Source organism: Megalops cyprinoides, chromosome 21, assembly GCF_013368585.1.
Source record: "Megalops cyprinoides isolate fMegCyp1 chromosome 21, fMegCyp1.pri, whole genome shotgun sequence".
NCBI lineage: Eukaryota > Metazoa > Chordata > Actinopteri > Elopiformes > Megalopidae > Megalops > Megalops cyprinoides.
In genome coordinates this window covers 4,077,452-4,095,974 of record NC_050603.1, presented here as the reverse complement: position 1 = coordinate 4,095,974, position 18,523 = coordinate 4,077,452, and the positions used below count along the sequence as shown (strand labels likewise).

At 48.5% G+C, this 18,523-nt stretch overlaps 2 protein-coding genes and 1 long non-coding RNA gene across 3 annotated transcripts; 1 reads left to right on the top strand and 2 right to left on the bottom strand.

The window, feature by feature from the left end:
• Window positions 1-1,703: 1,703 nt before the first annotated feature.
• On the top strand, window positions 1,704-5,572 carry psmb4 (proteasome 20S subunit beta 4). Its single transcript, XM_036515815.1, has 7 exons — window positions 1,704-1,832; window positions 2,619-2,825; window positions 3,192-3,338; window positions 3,712-3,793; window positions 4,700-4,816; window positions 5,122-5,210; window positions 5,426-5,572. The coding sequence occupies exons 1-7, from the start codon at window positions 1,711-1,713 to the stop codon at window positions 5,436-5,438; spliced, it is 777 nt and encodes a 258-aa protein (XP_036371708.1). The 5' UTR covers window positions 1,704-1,710; the 3' UTR covers window positions 5,439-5,572.
• A 435-nt stretch (window positions 5,573-6,007) lies between these two features.
• pogza (pogo transposable element derived with ZNF domain a) lies at window positions 6,008-15,451 on the bottom strand (the record flags this gene model as incomplete). The annotated part of the gene is made up of 12 exons (XM_036516099.1): window positions 6,008-8,107; window positions 8,574-8,610; window positions 9,338-9,450; window positions 9,554-9,613; window positions 10,085-10,225; window positions 10,889-11,106; window positions 12,014-12,148; window positions 12,753-12,899; window positions 13,099-13,560; window positions 14,095-14,177; window positions 14,658-14,816; window positions 15,232-15,451. Coding segments are annotated over 12 exons (3,447 nt in total), but the record flags the coding sequence as incomplete, so codon positions are not given.
• A 2-nt stretch (window positions 15,452-15,453) lies between these two features.
• LOC118796257 lies at window positions 15,454-17,363 on the bottom strand. The gene is made up of 3 exons (XR_005005876.1): window positions 17,164-17,363; window positions 16,206-16,296; window positions 15,454-15,486 (listed from the first exon to the last, which is right to left on the bottom strand). It is a non-coding gene; the product is annotated as an uncharacterized LOC118796257 (long non-coding RNA).
• Window positions 17,364-18,523: the final 1,160 nt, after the last annotated feature.

Below are 18,523 nucleotides of genomic sequence, written 5' to 3'. Positions count from 1 at the left end.
GAGGTAGGGTACAGCACAAGCAAAAACCATAAGGAGTCAACAATATTAGAAGCGCTACATGACCAGGTTTCAATGGTTGGTCAGACAAGTTAGCTGGTAGACATAATGTAAAGAAAAATAAAACCTTGTCATACATTAGACATGATGTTATCCTACTTAATGTTCTTGTGAAAGATAAATTAATTACTCATATCAACTTGATATGTCCTAATTTTGAACTGAATAAAGAAAACACCAGAGGAGTTTTCTAGAATTTTTAAAACGGAGACACCTTTTAAAGACAATGATGAAAAACATCTTACAGTGTGCATGATCTTCCTGATAAAGGCCAGGATTCCCATCATCTCCATTAGAGCACTGACGGTCATCACTGTTTGGTAAAGAGTGTCCCAGCTGCCAGTCTCAAGGCAAGCTGGCAAAGAGCTGAACAAGGTTAAAAAAAAAAAAAAAAAAAAACTATCTGGGTTAGAATGCCAGCTCTCTTGATCATTATATACAAACATTTTCTCCATGCGTTCATCTGCTTTGAGTCTACATTTGACATGCAGAAATATAAAAAAGTTAAAAATGAATACTGAAAATATCTTTTTTCAAAAATATATATCTTTTTTATATTTCATCTATGCAGGGAGGAGTGGAACCAAATGCAAACAACAGATGCCTTCAGTCTTTAAAAGACTACCCATGCAGGTATAGTTACCATCACATTCCTGACTGCCAAATGGCTTAACACCCCAAAATCTGATGTTCCAAATTAATTGCGGTATCTAGATATTAAAGTCCATGCAGCCTCCCATTACCTTAACTATGGACACTAAGTATGGACAGGGCCCAAAATCCACCTCCTTTTATTTATTTATTATTACAAAGTTTTTTTGTTGTTGTTGTTAATTTATTTCTGACATACCATTAAGTTGAATTGACCGTTAAAACCAGTGTCTGAGAATGTACATTTATGACACCACATCTTGCATCTCAGTTATCAGCATTCAAACTGTTTCAGCCTAAGTGCTGTACTTTCTCAACATTCCACCTACTCAGCGAATACTACTGATTTCCATCCAGACAGATATGTAACAGACAGCCTATGTTGTTTTTTGATAATCGATGCCTGCATGCGATCTGGAAAATGTAAGACAAGACTTTTTAGGTGCTAAAATATGCAATGGTATGCTATAGACAACTATGATTTCAGCTTACACATCAGACAACAAACGAGAGAAACTATTCCCTTTTATAACCTGTTTGCACTATAATTAATTTAAGGTTTTCAACTTGTCTGGAATACATATTCAGTTGTTATACATATTATTTTAGTATATTTACTATAGTTCCGAAACAAATGTAAGAACATGGATTTTAGAGGTGTTGCCAGCACTGCAGTTGTAACTGAAAACCTGTTCCTGAAGAGCTGCTGAACTTACTAGTTTGTGTGAAATAACAAGTACCTTGCTAACTTTGATAAGATAAGAGAAAAGCCAATTATGGGGGGTTTTATCCGTTTGAAAGGCGGCTACAAAATATTCAGCGCCACGCATCTTTCGAATGGGTTAGCCCACCTAGCGTCGAATCAAGATGCACAAGACCGACATCCACACGTGTCCTCCGCTATACCATAATGCCGTTCTCTTGCCAGCACTCAATATGGCGCCCAAATATAATCAAACTGTCATAAGACGAAGTACGTCGTCATATCTGCCAGTTTTCAAAATGGATCAGAGTGGAATGAACCTCGGTTTTTGGGGGAACGGACCTAAACCTGGTCAATTTTATTCATTTCCCGGGAACCATCCCAGCACAGTTCCTGGATGTGGGCCTGTCAGACATACACTGTGAGTTTATTTAGTATTACATATTAATTTTATGAGGGGAAAAACGTTTTAACGGAGTTGTTAACATGGCACTTTCGATTTCCGCAGAGCCGTGCTGTATCATCATGGAGGTATAGAGGAGTAATCGTATGCTGTAGCTAGCTGTTGTGGTTTAAGCTTTTACTTTGTAAAGAATAAAAACTTAGCCTCAGTAATCGATATGGAGATTTTAACATTAGGCGTCTGCGACGGTTTAAATGTTTTGAGGCTAATCTGAGTTTTTGTTTTGTGTAGCTAATTGGTTGGTAGCATTCACATAGCTAGCATGCTAGAGTCTAAATTGTGATAACGTTACATAAATAATTTGGAGCTTAGATCTGTAGTGCTATAACGTTCGTTGCTTAACTAACAGTACAGTGATGCCCATTAATAAGTATGGTATGCGTAGAAACTGAATTTTTGATCCTAGAATTAAACTCAATGGCACGTCGGATGGGGATGGGGTAGTTTGGCTATGGCTAAAGACATTATTGGTAGTCTACATGGCGATGCCAGCTAACTGTTTAGAGTTAAGATGCAGGTGGATAGCTGCTTAGCTACACTACATTGATGTCAAAGTTAGCATGCATCAGCCATGCAAATCTGATATTTATAGCAAACACGGAAAACTGTAAGAAACTTTTAGACTTAAATACCATTGCTTTAAGGGGTTATATGGTCGCTTTAAACATGTAGCTACCGTGTTATCACATAACAAAAATCCAGATGAATTAAACACCGCATTTCTAATTTTCTCTCCCAACGCAGGAACCCCATGGTGACGGGCACATCGGTGCTGGGTGTGAAGTTCGATGGCGGTGTGATCATCGCCGCAGACATGCTCGGCTCCTACGGCTCCCTGGCCCGCTTCCGCAACATCTCCCGTCTAATGAAGGTCAACGACAGCACCATCCTGGGCGCCTCCGGCGACTACGCAGACTACCAGTACCTCAAACAGATCATCGAGCAGATGGTGTACGTCTGGCCTTCCTGGGGTTTTGTCGAGTCACGTTTCACTTCAAGGAAATTTCCTTCCAAATCACTCCGATGCTTAGCCATCATGCTGTGGGCATGTATATGCGAGTTAGAGTATTTGTTAAATCTAATTATTACGTAATGTGTTTATGCAGACACCATTATCCAGAGCTATTTAGCCTATATGTCATCCATTTACAGGGCAGGATATTTACTGAGGCAGTTTGGTTCGACTGCCTCACCCAGTGATATGACAGTGTTTCCCCCACCTGGGCGTCAAACTGGCAACCACTGTGTAGCATGTTTTTGCTCTTTACCACTCCTGCGGATGATGATCACAGTTTTCCTTCCTTGCTCTGTGGCCAGCATTGACGAGGAGCTGCTGGGAGACGGGCACTGCTACACCCCCAAGGCCATGCACTCCTGGCTCACCAGGGTGATGTACAACAGGAGAAGCAAGATGAACCCCCTGTGGAACACCGTCGTCATCGGCGGCTACTACAACGGCGAGAGGTGAGGGCGGCGCACGGCTTACTGATGATCCGTAGCGCTTTTACTTTTGCTACACTGCATTATATTGTTTTCCAGAGCGACTGACATAGGTTACAATTAATATCCATTTATGCAGCTGGATATATGCTGAGACGATTGTTGGTTAAGTACCTAAAGCTACAGCAGCAGTGCCCCAGTGGGAAATCCAACCAGCGACCATCCAGTTACAAGCCCTTCTTTTTGCTTCTAAGCCATGCTTGTTGGGGAGCTAAATCTTTTCCACAACTCTGTAGTGCTTATATTTTCTCAAAATAATGTGTGAAATGTAGCTAAAGTAAAATGTGCTGTTTGGTAAAGAGGAGGAAGTCAGTCTGCTTGTTTTTTCTTTCCTCAGTTTCCTGGGATACGTGGACAAGCTGGGTGTGGCTTATGAGGCTCCTACAGTGGCCACAGGGTTTGGCGCCTACCTGGCACAGGTGAGGGGCGGCTGAGTGATCTCAGTTTTACTTCAGAATGCAAAGATTTTAACCATTACCAAAGACAAAGCTATTGCTGCATTTTTAGTAAATACTGGATTGTGATGTAATCGTTGAAGCATTCTACTACTTCAAACGAAAACATTTTACACTTTGCTGTGAGTAACAAACTCTGCTCTTAAACAAGATGGAAGGTTTTTTTTTTAAATTATTTCATTGTCTACTGCATTCATTCATATTCCCACTATGGTTGCAGATGACCAATTTATCAGTGCCTTGCCACTATGACTGGCCTTTGTGTGAGGGTTTGGATGGATATGTTGTGATGCTCTTGTGCCCGTGTGAGTGTGCCACCACAGATATTTTGTACATTGAGCTTGTGTTCATCTCCTTGTGCCTCCTGCTGTCTGTCCCGTTGCTGAAGCAATGTGTTTTCAGATTCGTTGGCTTGATATTAGTTTTCTTGAAGGGTTATGGTCTGATGTAACAGACAGCCTGTGTGATTTTTCCATAATCGATGCCTACATGCAATGTGGAAAATGTAAGATGTAAGAATTGGTTTTAGGGGCTATGATATACAAGGGTAGGCTATGGGCGACTGTGAATTTAGCTCCTGTTATTCCTTTTATAGCCTCACTAAAATTAAGGCTTGCAACTTGTCTGATATTCAGTTTCAGTCAATATTTGTGTGAAACAAGTACCTTGGTAACCTAGCTAAGATGAGAGAAAATTTAATTATGAGATGAAAGTCACCTTTAAAATATTCCAGGCCGTGTATGTCTCGAAACAGAATATGCATAGGTTTTATAGCAATGCAGACAAGAAAGTACAGAGAGGTGGAAGGAATGTAGGAGCTGGATATCTGGTTATTGCATAGAATATCTAGTAATGTTTTTTTCCTTTTAGCCCCTGATGAGAGAGGTGGTGGAGAACAAGGTGGAGATCACCAAGGAGGAGGCGCGGGAGCTGGTGGAGCGCTGCCTTAAAGTGCTGTACTACCGTGATGCCCGCTCCTACAACCGGGTGAGTTCAGCCAATCACAGTCACCCTCTCATTGCAGTGTGAATTTTCATTGGTGGAAGCAGTAAGGCTCAGTCACAGTGAGCTGGCCGGTTCTCTTACGATCTTTACATTCATTGTGTAACCATGCAATCACTTTCAGCCCTCCTCTTTACCTTAAGCAGGAATTTACAGACAGCCATTTCCCAAATGTGTATTTTTTTGTAAGCGACTGCTGTATCAGAATCAGCCATAGCTGGATAATCACTTTCTGTTGGAAAATCTTTGGCAATCAGGGTTCAATTTATAACATATCCTTTGCGTTTCAGCACGAGATTGCCATCGTGACTGAAGCAGGCGTGGAGATTGTGGGGCCTCTGTCTTCAGAAACAAACTGGGAAATTGCCAACATGGTCAGGTAAGACTGCTTCCAAGCCACAGACGCGAACACAAAAACTTTGGTTTCTAATTTCCTGAGGTATTTTAAGATGTCGATATTAGATATTTGATTAAACTGACGCAACAGCACTTCCATAATTGGATGCCTTGCACACTGCATTTTTCAGATTAGCGTGTAGATAAGGTGTCCTTTGTTTGCCCTTTGTTGTAACACGCTGCATCTTTGTTTTACAGTGGGTTCGAGTGATGTTGACACTGGGCACCCCAGCGTTTACCCCCCTATAATATTTACCTGTTTTCCATTCTGCCCCACTCATAGAACTGCTCTGTAACCAATTTAGTTTTTTTTTTGTAAACGGAAAAAATAAAGATGTTGTAAAATCCTTGCTGTCATTTTATCAATGAAATGCACTTCATAACGTGTGATATGGTCAGAGCAAAAGGGATGGAGTTAGCTGTCAGTGTGCCGCGATACATGCAGCTGCACGTGTCAGAGTTTTACTCTGAGGGAAGCCATCTGCACGCACATGTGTTTCTTATTTCTACAGAAAGCAATTAGTGCACACAAGCACTGTGCAGCATATGAAATGTCTACTGCAACCCGGCACTGAGCTGAAGCGTTAATTTCAGCTGCTCTGCAGGTAGAAATGCAAGGATGGCATGTTGCAAACCATTAGTTTTCAGCATGTGTGTGAAGGTTGATTTATGTAAGATTTGGTCCATTACGGTACGACAGTTCAGTTCTCAAGAGTTTTGCAGTTACTGTAAAATGATTTAATTATAGTGCTTGTGTTCTATAAACTTTTGGCCACTAGTTTTGTTTGCTACATTTATTATAAAAAACTCCACTGATCAGGACTAACAGCTTCCAAACGGTTATGCAAAATAAACACAAAATCCCCATTTAAAAACAAATCCATGCAGAGTACAGTAGTATTTTTGTACAGAATCAATCCGTACATTAGCCCCAAACATTCAAACACTAAAACATTGGACTGTCCCAGCAGCTACCCTCACTTTGCCACCGAGCCCCAAAAAAAAAAACCTGTAGTGTGAGGCTGCAAAGCTCAGAAGTTTGCAAGAACATTGTGTAATGGAAGAAAACCAGGACAGAGTCCTGCTGACAGAGGAAGACTGAACTATGACATTTCCTCAACAATGCGACAGACTATCCTTGTACAGACAAGCTTCCCCTTCATTTCTGCGAGGTGGCCATGTCTGCTTCTGGGTCCTCGGTTTCTGCGTTAGGGATCTAGCACCTTGCGGATCTCCGAGTCCTCGAAGCCGTAGAAGGACTCCACGTCGCTGTCTTTCTCGAACACCTGCCGCAGCGCCTGGGGGTTCGAGGAAAGGGACACCGAACGAGGCGATGTGGCCACGCTCTCAGCCGACATGTCGAGGAGGTTCTCCTTGTCTGCAGCTTCCTGTTTCCCATCATCCTCCTCCATGGTCTTCACCACCGCCTCCCACTTCCGTGCTGCGGGGCTCACCGATTTGGTCCCCATCAGGACCTCCCCGAGTGCACGCACCAGCTCCTTCTGGGTTTTGGCGGGGTTTTCATCGCCCTCCTCTGGCCGGATGGTGCTCGCGGCCCGAAACGAGCGCCGCAGAGCCTCCTGCTGGCCACGCAGGTGCGCCGTGGCCTCTGCCAGCCAGGCCAGCACCCGCTGCACCAGGTCCCTGGGTGTGGCCCCCACAGCTCCGCCCTCATCCACCAGCTGGCTCCAGCGAGCCTCCAGAAAGCTCCTGACCACCGGCCCCACGCACATCTCCAGTGGGTGGAGCCGGCCCAAGCAGCCCATCGGGACCACTGCCGGTGTGGTGTTGGTGTCCTTCAGGCCGTCCAGGAAGGCGTCCAGCGTGTGGCCGCGGAAAGAGTCCAGCACCAGCATGGCCTTGGCCCCGCCCCGGGCGGCCACACCCTTCCGCCACACCCGGCTGACCCACAGCTTCAGCCGCTCGGCCTCCGTGAAGCCCTCCGGCCGGGCCTCTAGCAGGACCGAGTCCGGCAGGCCGGACGCCACGGTTCCAGGGAGATGGCCCTTGAAGAAGACCAGGGCGGGCAGCAGCGTGCCGTCGGCCAGCGCTGACAGGACGACGTCGCACAGAGGCGGCCCCACCCCCACCAGCTGGAAGGCCTCCCGGTCAGGGAGCAGGTCAGGGTCGGCGAAGACAGACAGCTCGTCCATGGCGCCCACGGCGGCCAGGGGGGTGCTGTGGGCCTGCAGGCGCTTCTGGACGAACTCGGTGAAGAAGCGAGCTTTGCGCTCGACCTCGCTGTGCAGCGGGCGCCCCGCCGTGGCCGTCACATGCAGGCCCAGCTGCCGGCGCAGCAGGAAGTCCACGGCCCACTCGTAGGACAGGCTGCTGGAGCCTCTCTGACGGTGCAGCTCCAAGGCCTGGGCAAACAGGCTCTTCTCATTCACAGGCAGCTGCTGCTCCCTCTGGGCGAGGACCCACTCCACCAGCTGCTCGGCCGCCTCCCCCTCGGCCCCGCCTTTGGCCCTGCCCGCCCGCTGCACCCCCCGCTCCTTGTCCTGGATCCAGGCCCTGATGAGCTGGGGCTCGGTGCTGAAGTGCCGGGCCGCCTGGGGGACCCCGCAGCACAGTGCGAAGAGCACGATGCGCAGCTGCCACACCGTCAGGGCGTCCTTCCCAGGCCCCGCCCTGTCCCCGCCCGCCGGCCCCGCCCTGTCCCCGCCCGCCGGCCCCACCCGCTTGGGGGCCACGGGGGCCACGACATTCTCCAGCTCGGGGGCGTAGCTCTGGGCTGACACCGGCACAGGGAGGGGCAGGATCTGGGTGGTGACGGGAGGGTAGTTCTGGACGGGTATCACCGTTTTCGGAGATTTCTGGGCCTTCGCCTTTGAGTAGCTGTGGCTGCCATTGTTCACGATGCCTCGTTTTGGGGTGTGGCTGAAGGAGAAAAATAAAAGGTAAAAAATAAAACAAGAATTAACTAAATGTTGTGGTTTTCAGCTCAAATAGTAATAATGGTTATGCTGGTGTACTGCATGCAGGGATAAAAATAGTTCACATCAACCTAATCTATGACTGTCTTGCAGTCCACTCGGACACAGAAGAGAACACTTTCCAACCTGTAAAATGCTCAAAAATGCATTCAACCGTGTCTTAAAATAAGCAACTCATTCTGATGTATGACTGACAGGTAAATTCGCCTATTGGTTTCTCTATTAGGGCATCAGATATATTCAGAGTTGCTGTACCATCTGCTGTCATCAGTGATTCAGTCATGTAAATCATCTTCATCTTCTACGGTTCAGTAATTCAGAGCTACATTTTCTGTAGTTACAATTTCTGCTACCACTCTGGGTATTCAGAGTACAGAGCTGTTGTGGTTTGTTGAAGAAAATTAAAGTACCTCTGAGATTTCTGTACCAGTCTTGTGGTTGGAGGACCTGTAAGAAACACAAATCCAGATGGAACCTCATCAACACTCTGATCTGTCCAATCAGAACACAGCATTTCATCTCCGGCCTTCCAGAACTTTTCCCTATTGGAATGGGTTTGCACTTTGAGTCACAGTGTTTTACCATCAACAGGCTACAACATCAAAACGATGCAAGCACAATCTCAAACCCATGCTGGTTATAATTAGTTGAGTTAATGATGTGAATGACAATAATAATGAAGCTAAATTGAAAAACAACACTCGCCACATGAATAAATCTGATGTAATTCAATGGTGTCTAATATTAGCTGCTCACCACAGCCCCTCACAGGCCACAGAACATTTTAAAAGAAATCAGTCCACTGTCTCCCTTCATCTCTGGGGATGCGTACAATGTTGAAGAGATGGTTGCGTGAAGAGCATTTCATATCGGGGAGCCAAGAGCAGGGATTCCTGCCTTCCTTCTCCGGTTATGCCAAATCCTCTCTCTCCCAGGTGAAGCCAATTTTTTAAGCACAACTGGCCATCCTGCAAGTGGTTGCCCACGTTTCACTGTCTTGCCATCTAGTGGTCGCTATGGGTATTGCAGGACGTCCCCTGAACTTCTTTCCTCAGACCCAATGTCTGCCCGCTACATTATGTAGCAGAACTACATGTGACCTTTAATCCCTCCAGAAAGAAGCCGCAGCTGTGCTGTCAGGGTGGTGGGGGAGGAGATGAAGGGAAGCCCCCACCTTTCAGAGTACAGTGACTTGAAGAATGGCTGGGGTTCTGGACGAGGTGTTTGGCCATCTGGTCCCCCATCTGGGTGGTGAAGCCGCAGGTCGTGCAGGTTAACTGGGACCATCTGAGAGGGAAAGATAAATCAGACAAGGAAAGTGCATTAAAGAGAAAAGCATACTGATAGATAAAGACAGGATTCAGGAAAGGAGTTACAGAGACTACATTACCTTGGGCCTGCCTTGTACAAGGCCAGGTATTTGGTGCTGGTTTTTCGAGAGACATGATTGCTGCAATTTAAAAAGGACAAAAAAACGTTAGCAGTTGGCACAAAAATGCATACTCATCAAGACTAACGGGGAGAAATAACTGTAACTGGGTAACACAAGCCCCCAGACAGAAAGAGAGCTTGAAAGACACAAAACATTTTTAACTGAAAATAAATGTGACGATGTGGAGAGAGGACCAGGGGCTGAAGTTTTTGAGATGGACGCTTAACACAGTTGTATTCTAGATTCCTTCTCACTGTGTTTAGGTTCTTGGCGTCAAATGCTTGAATACTATGTGAAACATGAGCACAGTAAGCATTCAAGATGCTTTGAATCATTTCAATGACCACAGATTCTGCGAGAGACTCTCAGATGTTGCAAGGGTCACGCACCAAAAATGGCACGCCTTCGCAGCTCAGCCAAAACGAGCAGGTGAAGGGGAACATTTTTGCCAGTGTTTCAGAAGACCCCCCTGCCCGTGACTCGACTTACTTGATCATGTGGTTGGCGTAGGCTCGGGAGCAGCAGGTGCTGTAGTGGCATAGCGAGCAGGTGACGTAGGTGGGGTAGTGGTTGGGGAAGTCCGGGATTTCGAAGTTGCACTCCAGGCAGCTCTGTTTTCCCAGTGGCACACTGAAATGGCAATCATGAAATGGCTTATGTCATATCCGACGGTGCCTCAGAACAATCCCACAATGCTTTGTACCAATCCCTCAGTGCTTTTTAGAATTCCAGCAGAGCTCCCAACAACTTCTAAGTTTTTCATTAACTGACATGACACGACATGTTTGCCCCTTCAAGACTCCAAAACAACTGGGCTTAAATTAAGGTTGTCTGCAAAATCCTTCCATTTCTCTGTCGTATTATTTTCAATGATGTGCCTCAAAGTTTTATGTGTGCTACAAATGACACACAATCTGACTGGTTGACTGCAACTCAAAACTGGACATGGCATGTCTTATTGGTTGAAATTATGCTGGCTCTAACGGATGACTGCTGGTCCCTGTAAGTGTCATAGCATGATGGTAGCTGTCAAAGGTCTTATGTGTCATATGATCTAATTTTAGTACTGCTGTTCAGCTTTATGCTTCACAGGCTTGCTTGCATTGAAGGCTGGAATATTGTGCTGTTGTACTTGCTGCTGCTGTGACACATACTTAATGAGTCATGCCATGCTAGCTTTATACAGGGCATTGGGTAGAAGCATGTGCACAAATGCAAATAATGCTGATAGCCTGAGCCTTCATGTTGGTAATGCACACACACACACGCACACACACACACATGCGTACATACCGTTCCTCCTGGAACTTGGTCAGCAGCTCCTGCATGCTGCAGATGGGCTTCCTCTTGGCAGGGGGATGCTTTTTGTCACCGCTGCGGTCAGGGGTGGGCGTGGCAGGGATTTCGCCCGTTTTGAGCAGGGGGCTGGCTTTAGCTACCACCACCCCCGGGTGGTTGGTGTGGAGTATTCCCACAGGCTTGTTTTGGACCGCGTACGCCCGGATGGTCACCTGGCAAAATACAAAGAGTAACTTAAGGCCAGCACAACAGCAGAGCAGGACTACAGCTCTCTAACTCCCATAAAACATGACCAAACTGAGCAGCAGACTAAGACTGACAAACAAGGTAGTATGGACATCACTACAGGATGTGACATCACTACAGGATGTGACATCACTACAGGATGTGACATCACTACAGGATGTGACATCACTACAGGATCTGTATCTGCAGTTCTTCACTGGCTCGACAGATAAAGGCAAGCTACAGCAAGTAATGAGCTTGACCCCATGTCAGCGGGCAAGGTGTCTGATTGACCAACTTGCACACACTGACTCAAACTGGTACAGGCAGAGGTAGCTTGATAAAATATGAGCTGCTGTATTAAATTGCAAGCCAACGAATTCTAAGGTGGCTCAAACTGAAGAGTGATGTTGCTTCATACAATGACTGAACAGGCTGTACCTGCATTGCAAATTAACCTGATAGAACCTGATAGACCCTGAATCGCCTGCATTCCTTGTGATGTAATAACTGATCCAATTATGGTTCTTATTCCATCTGAGCTCAATCATGTAAACACTTCTAGCACTCCAGGTCCCGGGTTGCCAGCATTAGTATACTAGATCAGAAAACAGTATCACTAGCACCCCCTTGTGGCATAATATGGCTATCACCAAGGTGGGGCAACACACCCACAGTAGTGAGGTTGAGTCACCCCCTCCCTAACTATGAAGCACTCAGAGACTCCTGAAAGGGATATAGGGCACTACACTAAATATCAAATGAGTACATGAATCCATTTGTTTATTTATTCATTCATTCTAGCTGTGAACCTTTGTGGTATGTCAGCTAGCCTGCTGCACCAGAACACACGTGGCTGGTCATAGGTCGGAGGTCACAGGTCAGAGGCATCACCTTGGTCCCAGGCTTCAGACCCTCCAGCTGCCGGGGCTTGCGGTGGGTCTTGTGATGGTGGAGCTTGTGCTCCAGCTTGTCCCTGATGAAGAGGAACTGCAGTCGGCACTTGTCACAATGGTACACAGACTTCTTCTGCAGGGGGCAAAACACAGAGACAGTAAGAGCCCCGACCCGGGGGGGAGCTGGTCCTCATACAGTGGGTGTCAATCCTTTACCTGAAATAATAACTTTGATTCAGAGAGTATTACATTTACAGGAGCCAAGTAAGACCTGGCGTCGTGCTGGGTTTACCTGGTGTCGTGTGTAATGCTGCTGGTGTCGCGTGTAATGCTGCTGGGTTTACCTGGCGTCGCGTGTAATGCTGCTGGGTTTACCTGGTGTCGCGTGTAATGCTGCTGGGTTTACCTGGTGTCGCATGTAATGCTGCTGGGTTTACCTGGTGTCGCGTGTAATGCTTCTGGGTTTACCTGGCGTCGCGTGTAATGCTGCTGGGTTTACCTGGTGTCGCATGTAATGCTGCTGGGTTTACCTGGTGTCGCGTGTAATGCTGCTGGGTTTACCTGGTGTCGCGTGTAATGCTGCCGGTGTCGCGTGTAATGCTGCTGGGTTTACCTGGTGTTGCGTGTAATGCTGCTGGGTTTACCTGGTGTCGCGTGTAATGCTGCTGGGTTTACCTGGTGTTGCGTGTAATGCTGCTGGGTTTACCTGGTGTCGCATGTAATGCTGCTGGGTTTACCTGGTGTCGCGTGTAATGCTGCTGGTAGCTGCTGCTGCTCCTGAAGACTTTGAGGCAGTAGGGGCACAGCAGGCTGGCGGTGTCTTTGTGCGAGGTGCGGAAGTGCTCGAACACGTCGGAGTAGAAGGAGGAGCAGAATCCGCACACCTTGAATGGGTGGGGGGAGGGGGTATGGAGTTGGTACGGACATTTGGTCACCCAAAATGACATTTCAATGGAATATGCTCATTTCTTAGTGTCTACAGGCAGACATTCATACAAGAAAATATACAGCCTTTTCATTTGTAGCAGATTTACAAGCAAGGTCTGATTTAAAGCAGTACGGGCCACTCTGCCCGTCGGTCACATGACAGTAACATGGCGGCTCCTCTGACCTGATGTTGCTCTTGAGTTTCTTGTTGCAGCTGAGACAGCGGAACTGCATGGGCCCCTGCTGCCCCCCGTCCCAGGGGTTCAGCCCGCCCGTGCCCTTGTCCTGCCCGTAGTAGAAGTCGTCCACCAGCATGATGAGCTTGCCGTGGGTGTCCCCTTCACTGCTGGAGGCGCCCTCTGCTGGCTGGGAGGGCGACGGCAACGGGGACAGGGGCGTGGCCACCACCACCGTCGGTGGTTTGTTTGTGTTCATTACCAGTTTGGGGGTGATCTGATTAGGGGCGGCCATCTTGGGGATCACCATTTTGGGGTTCGACATCTTGGGGGCAGCCATCTTGTGGGGGGCGGGTGAGGGGGTGGCAGGGGTGGGGCGTGTGTCGGCGGTGCCGGCCGTGTCCATGGCTTGCAGGCTCTGTCCCAGCTCCGGACAGCAGAACTGGGGAATGAAAATCATTATAATCGCTTGTTCTGGGATGAAAGCATCTGCTCCAGCACATCCACACTGATCTTTTAGCTGTTCTGCATTTAGGCCTGTCCTGTATTGCACGCATTCATTTTAATGCAGGGCTATGTTGTTCCTTGCTGACTTCATACATATGCCTCCATGCGTCACAGGTATAGCAGGTCTTATGTGACCGCTAACTGAAATATTAACAGTCAGATGTGGAGGAAGACCACTGCCACCGGAAACATTCATTTTTATCTCTTTATATCTTCTCTTTCTTCTTCCTTCCTTTCTTGCTCGAGTCGACTACTCATCAGTTCCTTAATCAGCTGGAAGGTTCTGATGCCGACACAGCAAATACCCCTGCACATACCTACCTCCGGCTGGCACACTATGCAGACAACTGTCCAACGTTTCCCAAAGGTGACCACTGGCCAGTATGCATCTGCAGGCCGCGCTGGGTTGGATTACACCCATATTATCATTACACATATTTATCAGAGAGACGCTTAACAGCACACTTACACACATGTGACCCCGGAGAGACTTCACCACTCTGAACTGGGCACCGCAACGAGGGCACATCTTGTTGGCTGGTGGGGGGCCCACTGAAAAAGAAGAGCATGCTGGGATACAACCACCCCCACTGCATATGGTACGGTATAATAAGTCTGTTGCTTACAGCCTCTGATCAGCCTCTGATCTTATGTTAGGGTCTTTCCTGCTTTTCTTCAATTACAATTAAACACCACCTTATAGTTGCCTTATGTAAGTCCTGTGGGACCTCTGACTTAGGGGTGTGATTGGTCTGTTTGACTTCATACTTTTCCTTCGGGTCCGTTTCAGAATACTAAGAAATTCCTTCCCAAAACAGTGCAAAAGAGTGTCATGTCAAGTACAAATTATATCACATTATAACTGAAAGTTGCACTGCATGCAATTTCAGGTACCCTTAAGTCAGATCAAAGTGTAAACCGCACTCATGAAAGATTAGGATATCCACCCGGGGTCACGGTTATCGACCGCTATCCTAAAAACAAAGCACTACTCAGTCCCGTCGATTTCCGAAAGCCAAAGTTTAAACCAACCTTTGATGAAGGACGAGGAGGGGACAGACAGGCCGTTGGTGGGGGCCGTGCTGTTGCCCTTGACGACCTCCACTGTCTTGGGCTGCGCGCTGACGGTGGAGCTGACTGCGCTTATGGCCTTCACCAACCTCTGCGCCTCTGGCTTGAGGCTTTGCTTCTCTGCCACACAGGAAGGGCGGGTTAGTGCATGGCTAACCACCCTCGGCCTGGCCCCTCTTTCTTGTGCACTGTGCACTGTGGTGTAGTGGTAAGAAGCAGGGCTCTTACCACTACAATCAACAGTTCAATTCCCCGCTGGAGCACTGCCGTTTTACTCTTGGGCAAGCCACATAACGCAGAACTGCCTCATGAAATGTCCAGCTGTATAAATGGACAACCTATGTAAGTCGCTCTGGATAAGAGCATCTGCTAAATGACAGAAATCTAATGGAACGGAATGGGAAAAATGGCATGATGGCACTTTGACCCCATGACGAAGAAAGAAGCCAGGCTTGAGGCTTTTAAGAGACTTTGCAGACAAACTGTTGCCCGTCTACGGGCTCAGAAACAGCATCTCACCCTTGTAGCATCTTACCGATATTTGCCTGCGTGGTGGAGGGGGTGGGGGCGGCGCTGGCGGTGGCCACAGCGGCGGGGGCCTTCACAGCCAGCTGGGCGAGGGGGGCGGAGCCCTGGATGGTGAGGGTGGCGGGGATCTGCACCGTGGTGAAGGTGCTGCTGCAGGGCGGGCAGGAGGCTGCCGTTGCCGTGGTAGCGGCCTGCCCCGCTGGCTGCTGGGACACCACCTGGGGGACCCCCACCGTCGGCTTGAAGAACTGGGGACCCGCGGCTGCAACAGTGCGTGTGAGGGAAGGGGAAATGTACAAAACGAGTTTAGGTTTGATTACTTTTGTTCATCATGTCTGTTCACCCTCACACTGAGCACCACCTCACCCAACACCCACATCCTAGACAGGGAGCGTGCAAGTGCGTAGCCATCCATAATAATCCTTCCCAAAATCAACAGACATCGGGAGGGCCTGACCTACACTGAGTGTGGTGTACTTGTTTGGACAGAGAGCTTCTGAGTGAGGTGTCATGTATGCACACTTTACTCCTTATCACGTGATAATTGTCAGCTTTAAGTGAGATTGACGTGTGACCAAAGCGACAGGCCTTGTGCACATGTGCATGAGTGTAAGAAGCCTGTTTATTCATTAATGGTACAACCCTAATGGAATGTCCGCCTGAGAATCGTTTATCTCCAGTCTAACACAGGAGTCAGCTGCCCTAATTAGCCACCTTGTGTGGTCAGACAGAGCAAAAAGCGCTGTTGTGTGGGAGGTACGCTCATTTCAGACAGTGGTGCTGTTGTGGTTTTGCTTTGCAAATACAGAAACATGTACATATGTTACATATCATAACACTAACTGTTAGGAACATTAAAATATACAATAAAGAAAATAATTGGGAAACTGTCCTGTCCTGAGAAACTGGGAAGCCTTTAGGCTCCGTAAGACTGACAGAAATGGAACGAGAAAGAAATGGATGGTGGGTCGGGCTAGTTACCGGGCAACAGCGCGATGGATGGGCCGTTCAGCAGGAACCCCACAGGCTTGACTGCATTCTGTCCAGCTACCGCATTCTGGACCTGGAAGCCCTGCAGGGATGTAGCGGGATGCACCCATGAGTGACCATGTGACCCTGCGGACCTCTTCCCCACCGCACACATCCACGCCAGTCAGCAAACCTCTGCCCAAGTCCCCAGTCCAAGATGGCAGCCACACACCCAGCTAATCAGTTCGGACCACAAGATCCTAAATGTCCTATCAGCACTGGCAACACTGGCTCCAAACTGGGAAAAGGACAAGACTTTGCCTCCATTGTGGACTGGGGTTGGGCTACAGTCACGGAGAGTCACCGGGGCAGGATTAGTGTTAAAAGAAATGGTTAGGCTCTGAGAAGAGGCAGCTGTGACGTCATTCCACTTCCTGTGAAGACTACAGTCTCAGGGTCCCGTCACCACGACAACTTCGAAGCACACCTACCATGCCAAGCCCATCTCGGGAGGGGGGCACTAGGAGTCTCTGATCAGGAGGGGTGTCCTGGGAAGGAATAATCAGCCACATCAAACAGAAAAAAAAAGGAGCGGGGGGAGCACAACGCACAAGGTAAAGCAGCTGGCCTGACGCTATCTGACCGGCTGTAGCTGTGATTACACACTGCGCGCTTCCTTTATGACATCACCTGGAACCACAAAGCAGGAAGTGGTACACCACCAGCGGCCAGAAACTGCAAAAGGCCTGGTAAACAAAACAGGGGGACTACAGTCCTGAATCTCTGGAGGAGTCTCGGTCAGGTGTGCCAGCCGCCAAGTGACACAGGGCACACTGATCAGGGCCTGCTCACACAGCATGTTAACATTCTGCGATACCTACACCTCAGCTCCAAACGAGGAATGCGGAGATGTGAAAGGAAGAGTAAAAAAAATATATATATAAAACAGGCATCTATCTCAAGGACGTACCTGGGTGGTGATGAAGATGGGCTGGCCGGCGGCGTTGCCGGGCGACACGTTGGACGCCACAGACACGGGCTGCAGCACCTGGGGTATAGCCATGGAGCCCAGCGGCCCCGCCCCCGGGGCCAGGATCAGCTGCTGGCCCGGGGCGAGCTGGGGTACACCCGCGGGCACCAGGGGGGGCACACTCAGCGGGGCAGCGGGGGGGGCCAGGGGGGCAGAGAGCAGAGCTGGGCCGGACGCTGTTAACAATGAAGGAGCAAATATAAGAACAGACCTGTGTATCACTGACGGCACAGAGGGTCGGCATTCTCTACTTCAATGTTAAATCACTGGAGGGGCCCACACTTAAGTGATATCGGTAACAATCTGTCCATATAGCCAGCATAATAACAGTAAGCTTTCCAAACTTTGCTGATCGAGGCCTACAATAATGGCTGCGCATATTCATAAATATAAATATTGCATATGCTGTATACAGCCTCTTCTCTCGCGTGCACTGATAGGGAGAGACTGTCAACTAACTTCAGCTTCCACTTTGTAGCATGCACATGGGTGATGTTTAGATGCCAGCTTTGGCTGAAAAGTTTACCTGGCCTGACTGAGACAGCCAGACTGGAAACTAGGCCAGACCCCCTGCGAGTCTCCATTACGGGCCATAGTATGTCTAATGACCAGTGAGCTAAGACCTGGATTAAACTTCTCACCAAAATTACCAGCCTGAGGCATCAGCCAAGCAAGTGATTAGCATGATGCAACAATGCTGTAAAATGACACTCACGCACGGGATTGGTCAGCATCGTGACTACGGCCTGCTTGCCATCTCTGGAGGGGCTGGAGCCAGAGACCAGCACAGCTGAGGAGACAGGAACATTCAGTGCCACTGCGGGGACAGCAGGTGGCGCTGCAGCCAGGGGGGAGGGTCCAGCAGCTACCACAGAGGAGGAGGAGACTGGAAACATGGCGGAAAACCAGGTGTGAGCGACAGAGTGACACAGGTAGGCATCACCGCTGATAAGGTGAACGCACAGACAGCCAGCTAGCAGAGTTTAAAGAGACCCGAACCGACACTTACCCGGGTCGTCTTTGCGCTCCTCAACGGTCATTTCTTCATCCTGCACGACGTCGTCCACCTTCTGCCAGGGCTCCAACTCCTCCTCCTCGCACTCCATGATAAGCTCCGCGTCAGACATGCTACCGACGGCGAGAAGCAGACCATAAACGTCCAGAGATAACCAACCGAAGAGAACCCAGTCAAAAGCCATCTCCACTTATTTCACACATGCAAGCGGGAGAGGGAAGGCACGAACCCAAAGTCAGCGAGGTGGAATATCATTAAATACAGATGAGAAATGACAGTCACAAC

What these genes read in the sequence shown, in the direction of transcription:
- psmb4 (XM_036515815.1), top strand. Translation starts at nt 1,711, where the DNA reads ATGGATCAGAGTGGAATGAACCTCGGTTTTTGGGGGAACGGACCTAAA. An exon ending in GGCTACTACAACGGCGAGAG is followed by an intron (nt 3,339 to 3,711) that starts GTGAGGGCGGCG and finishes TTCTTTCCTCAG; the next exon opens with TTTCCTGGGATACGTGGACA. An exon ending in TTGGCGCCTACCTGGCACAG is followed by an intron (nt 3,794 to 4,699) that starts GTGAGGGGCGGC and finishes TTTTCCTTTTAG; the next exon opens with CCCCTGATGAGAGAGGTGGT.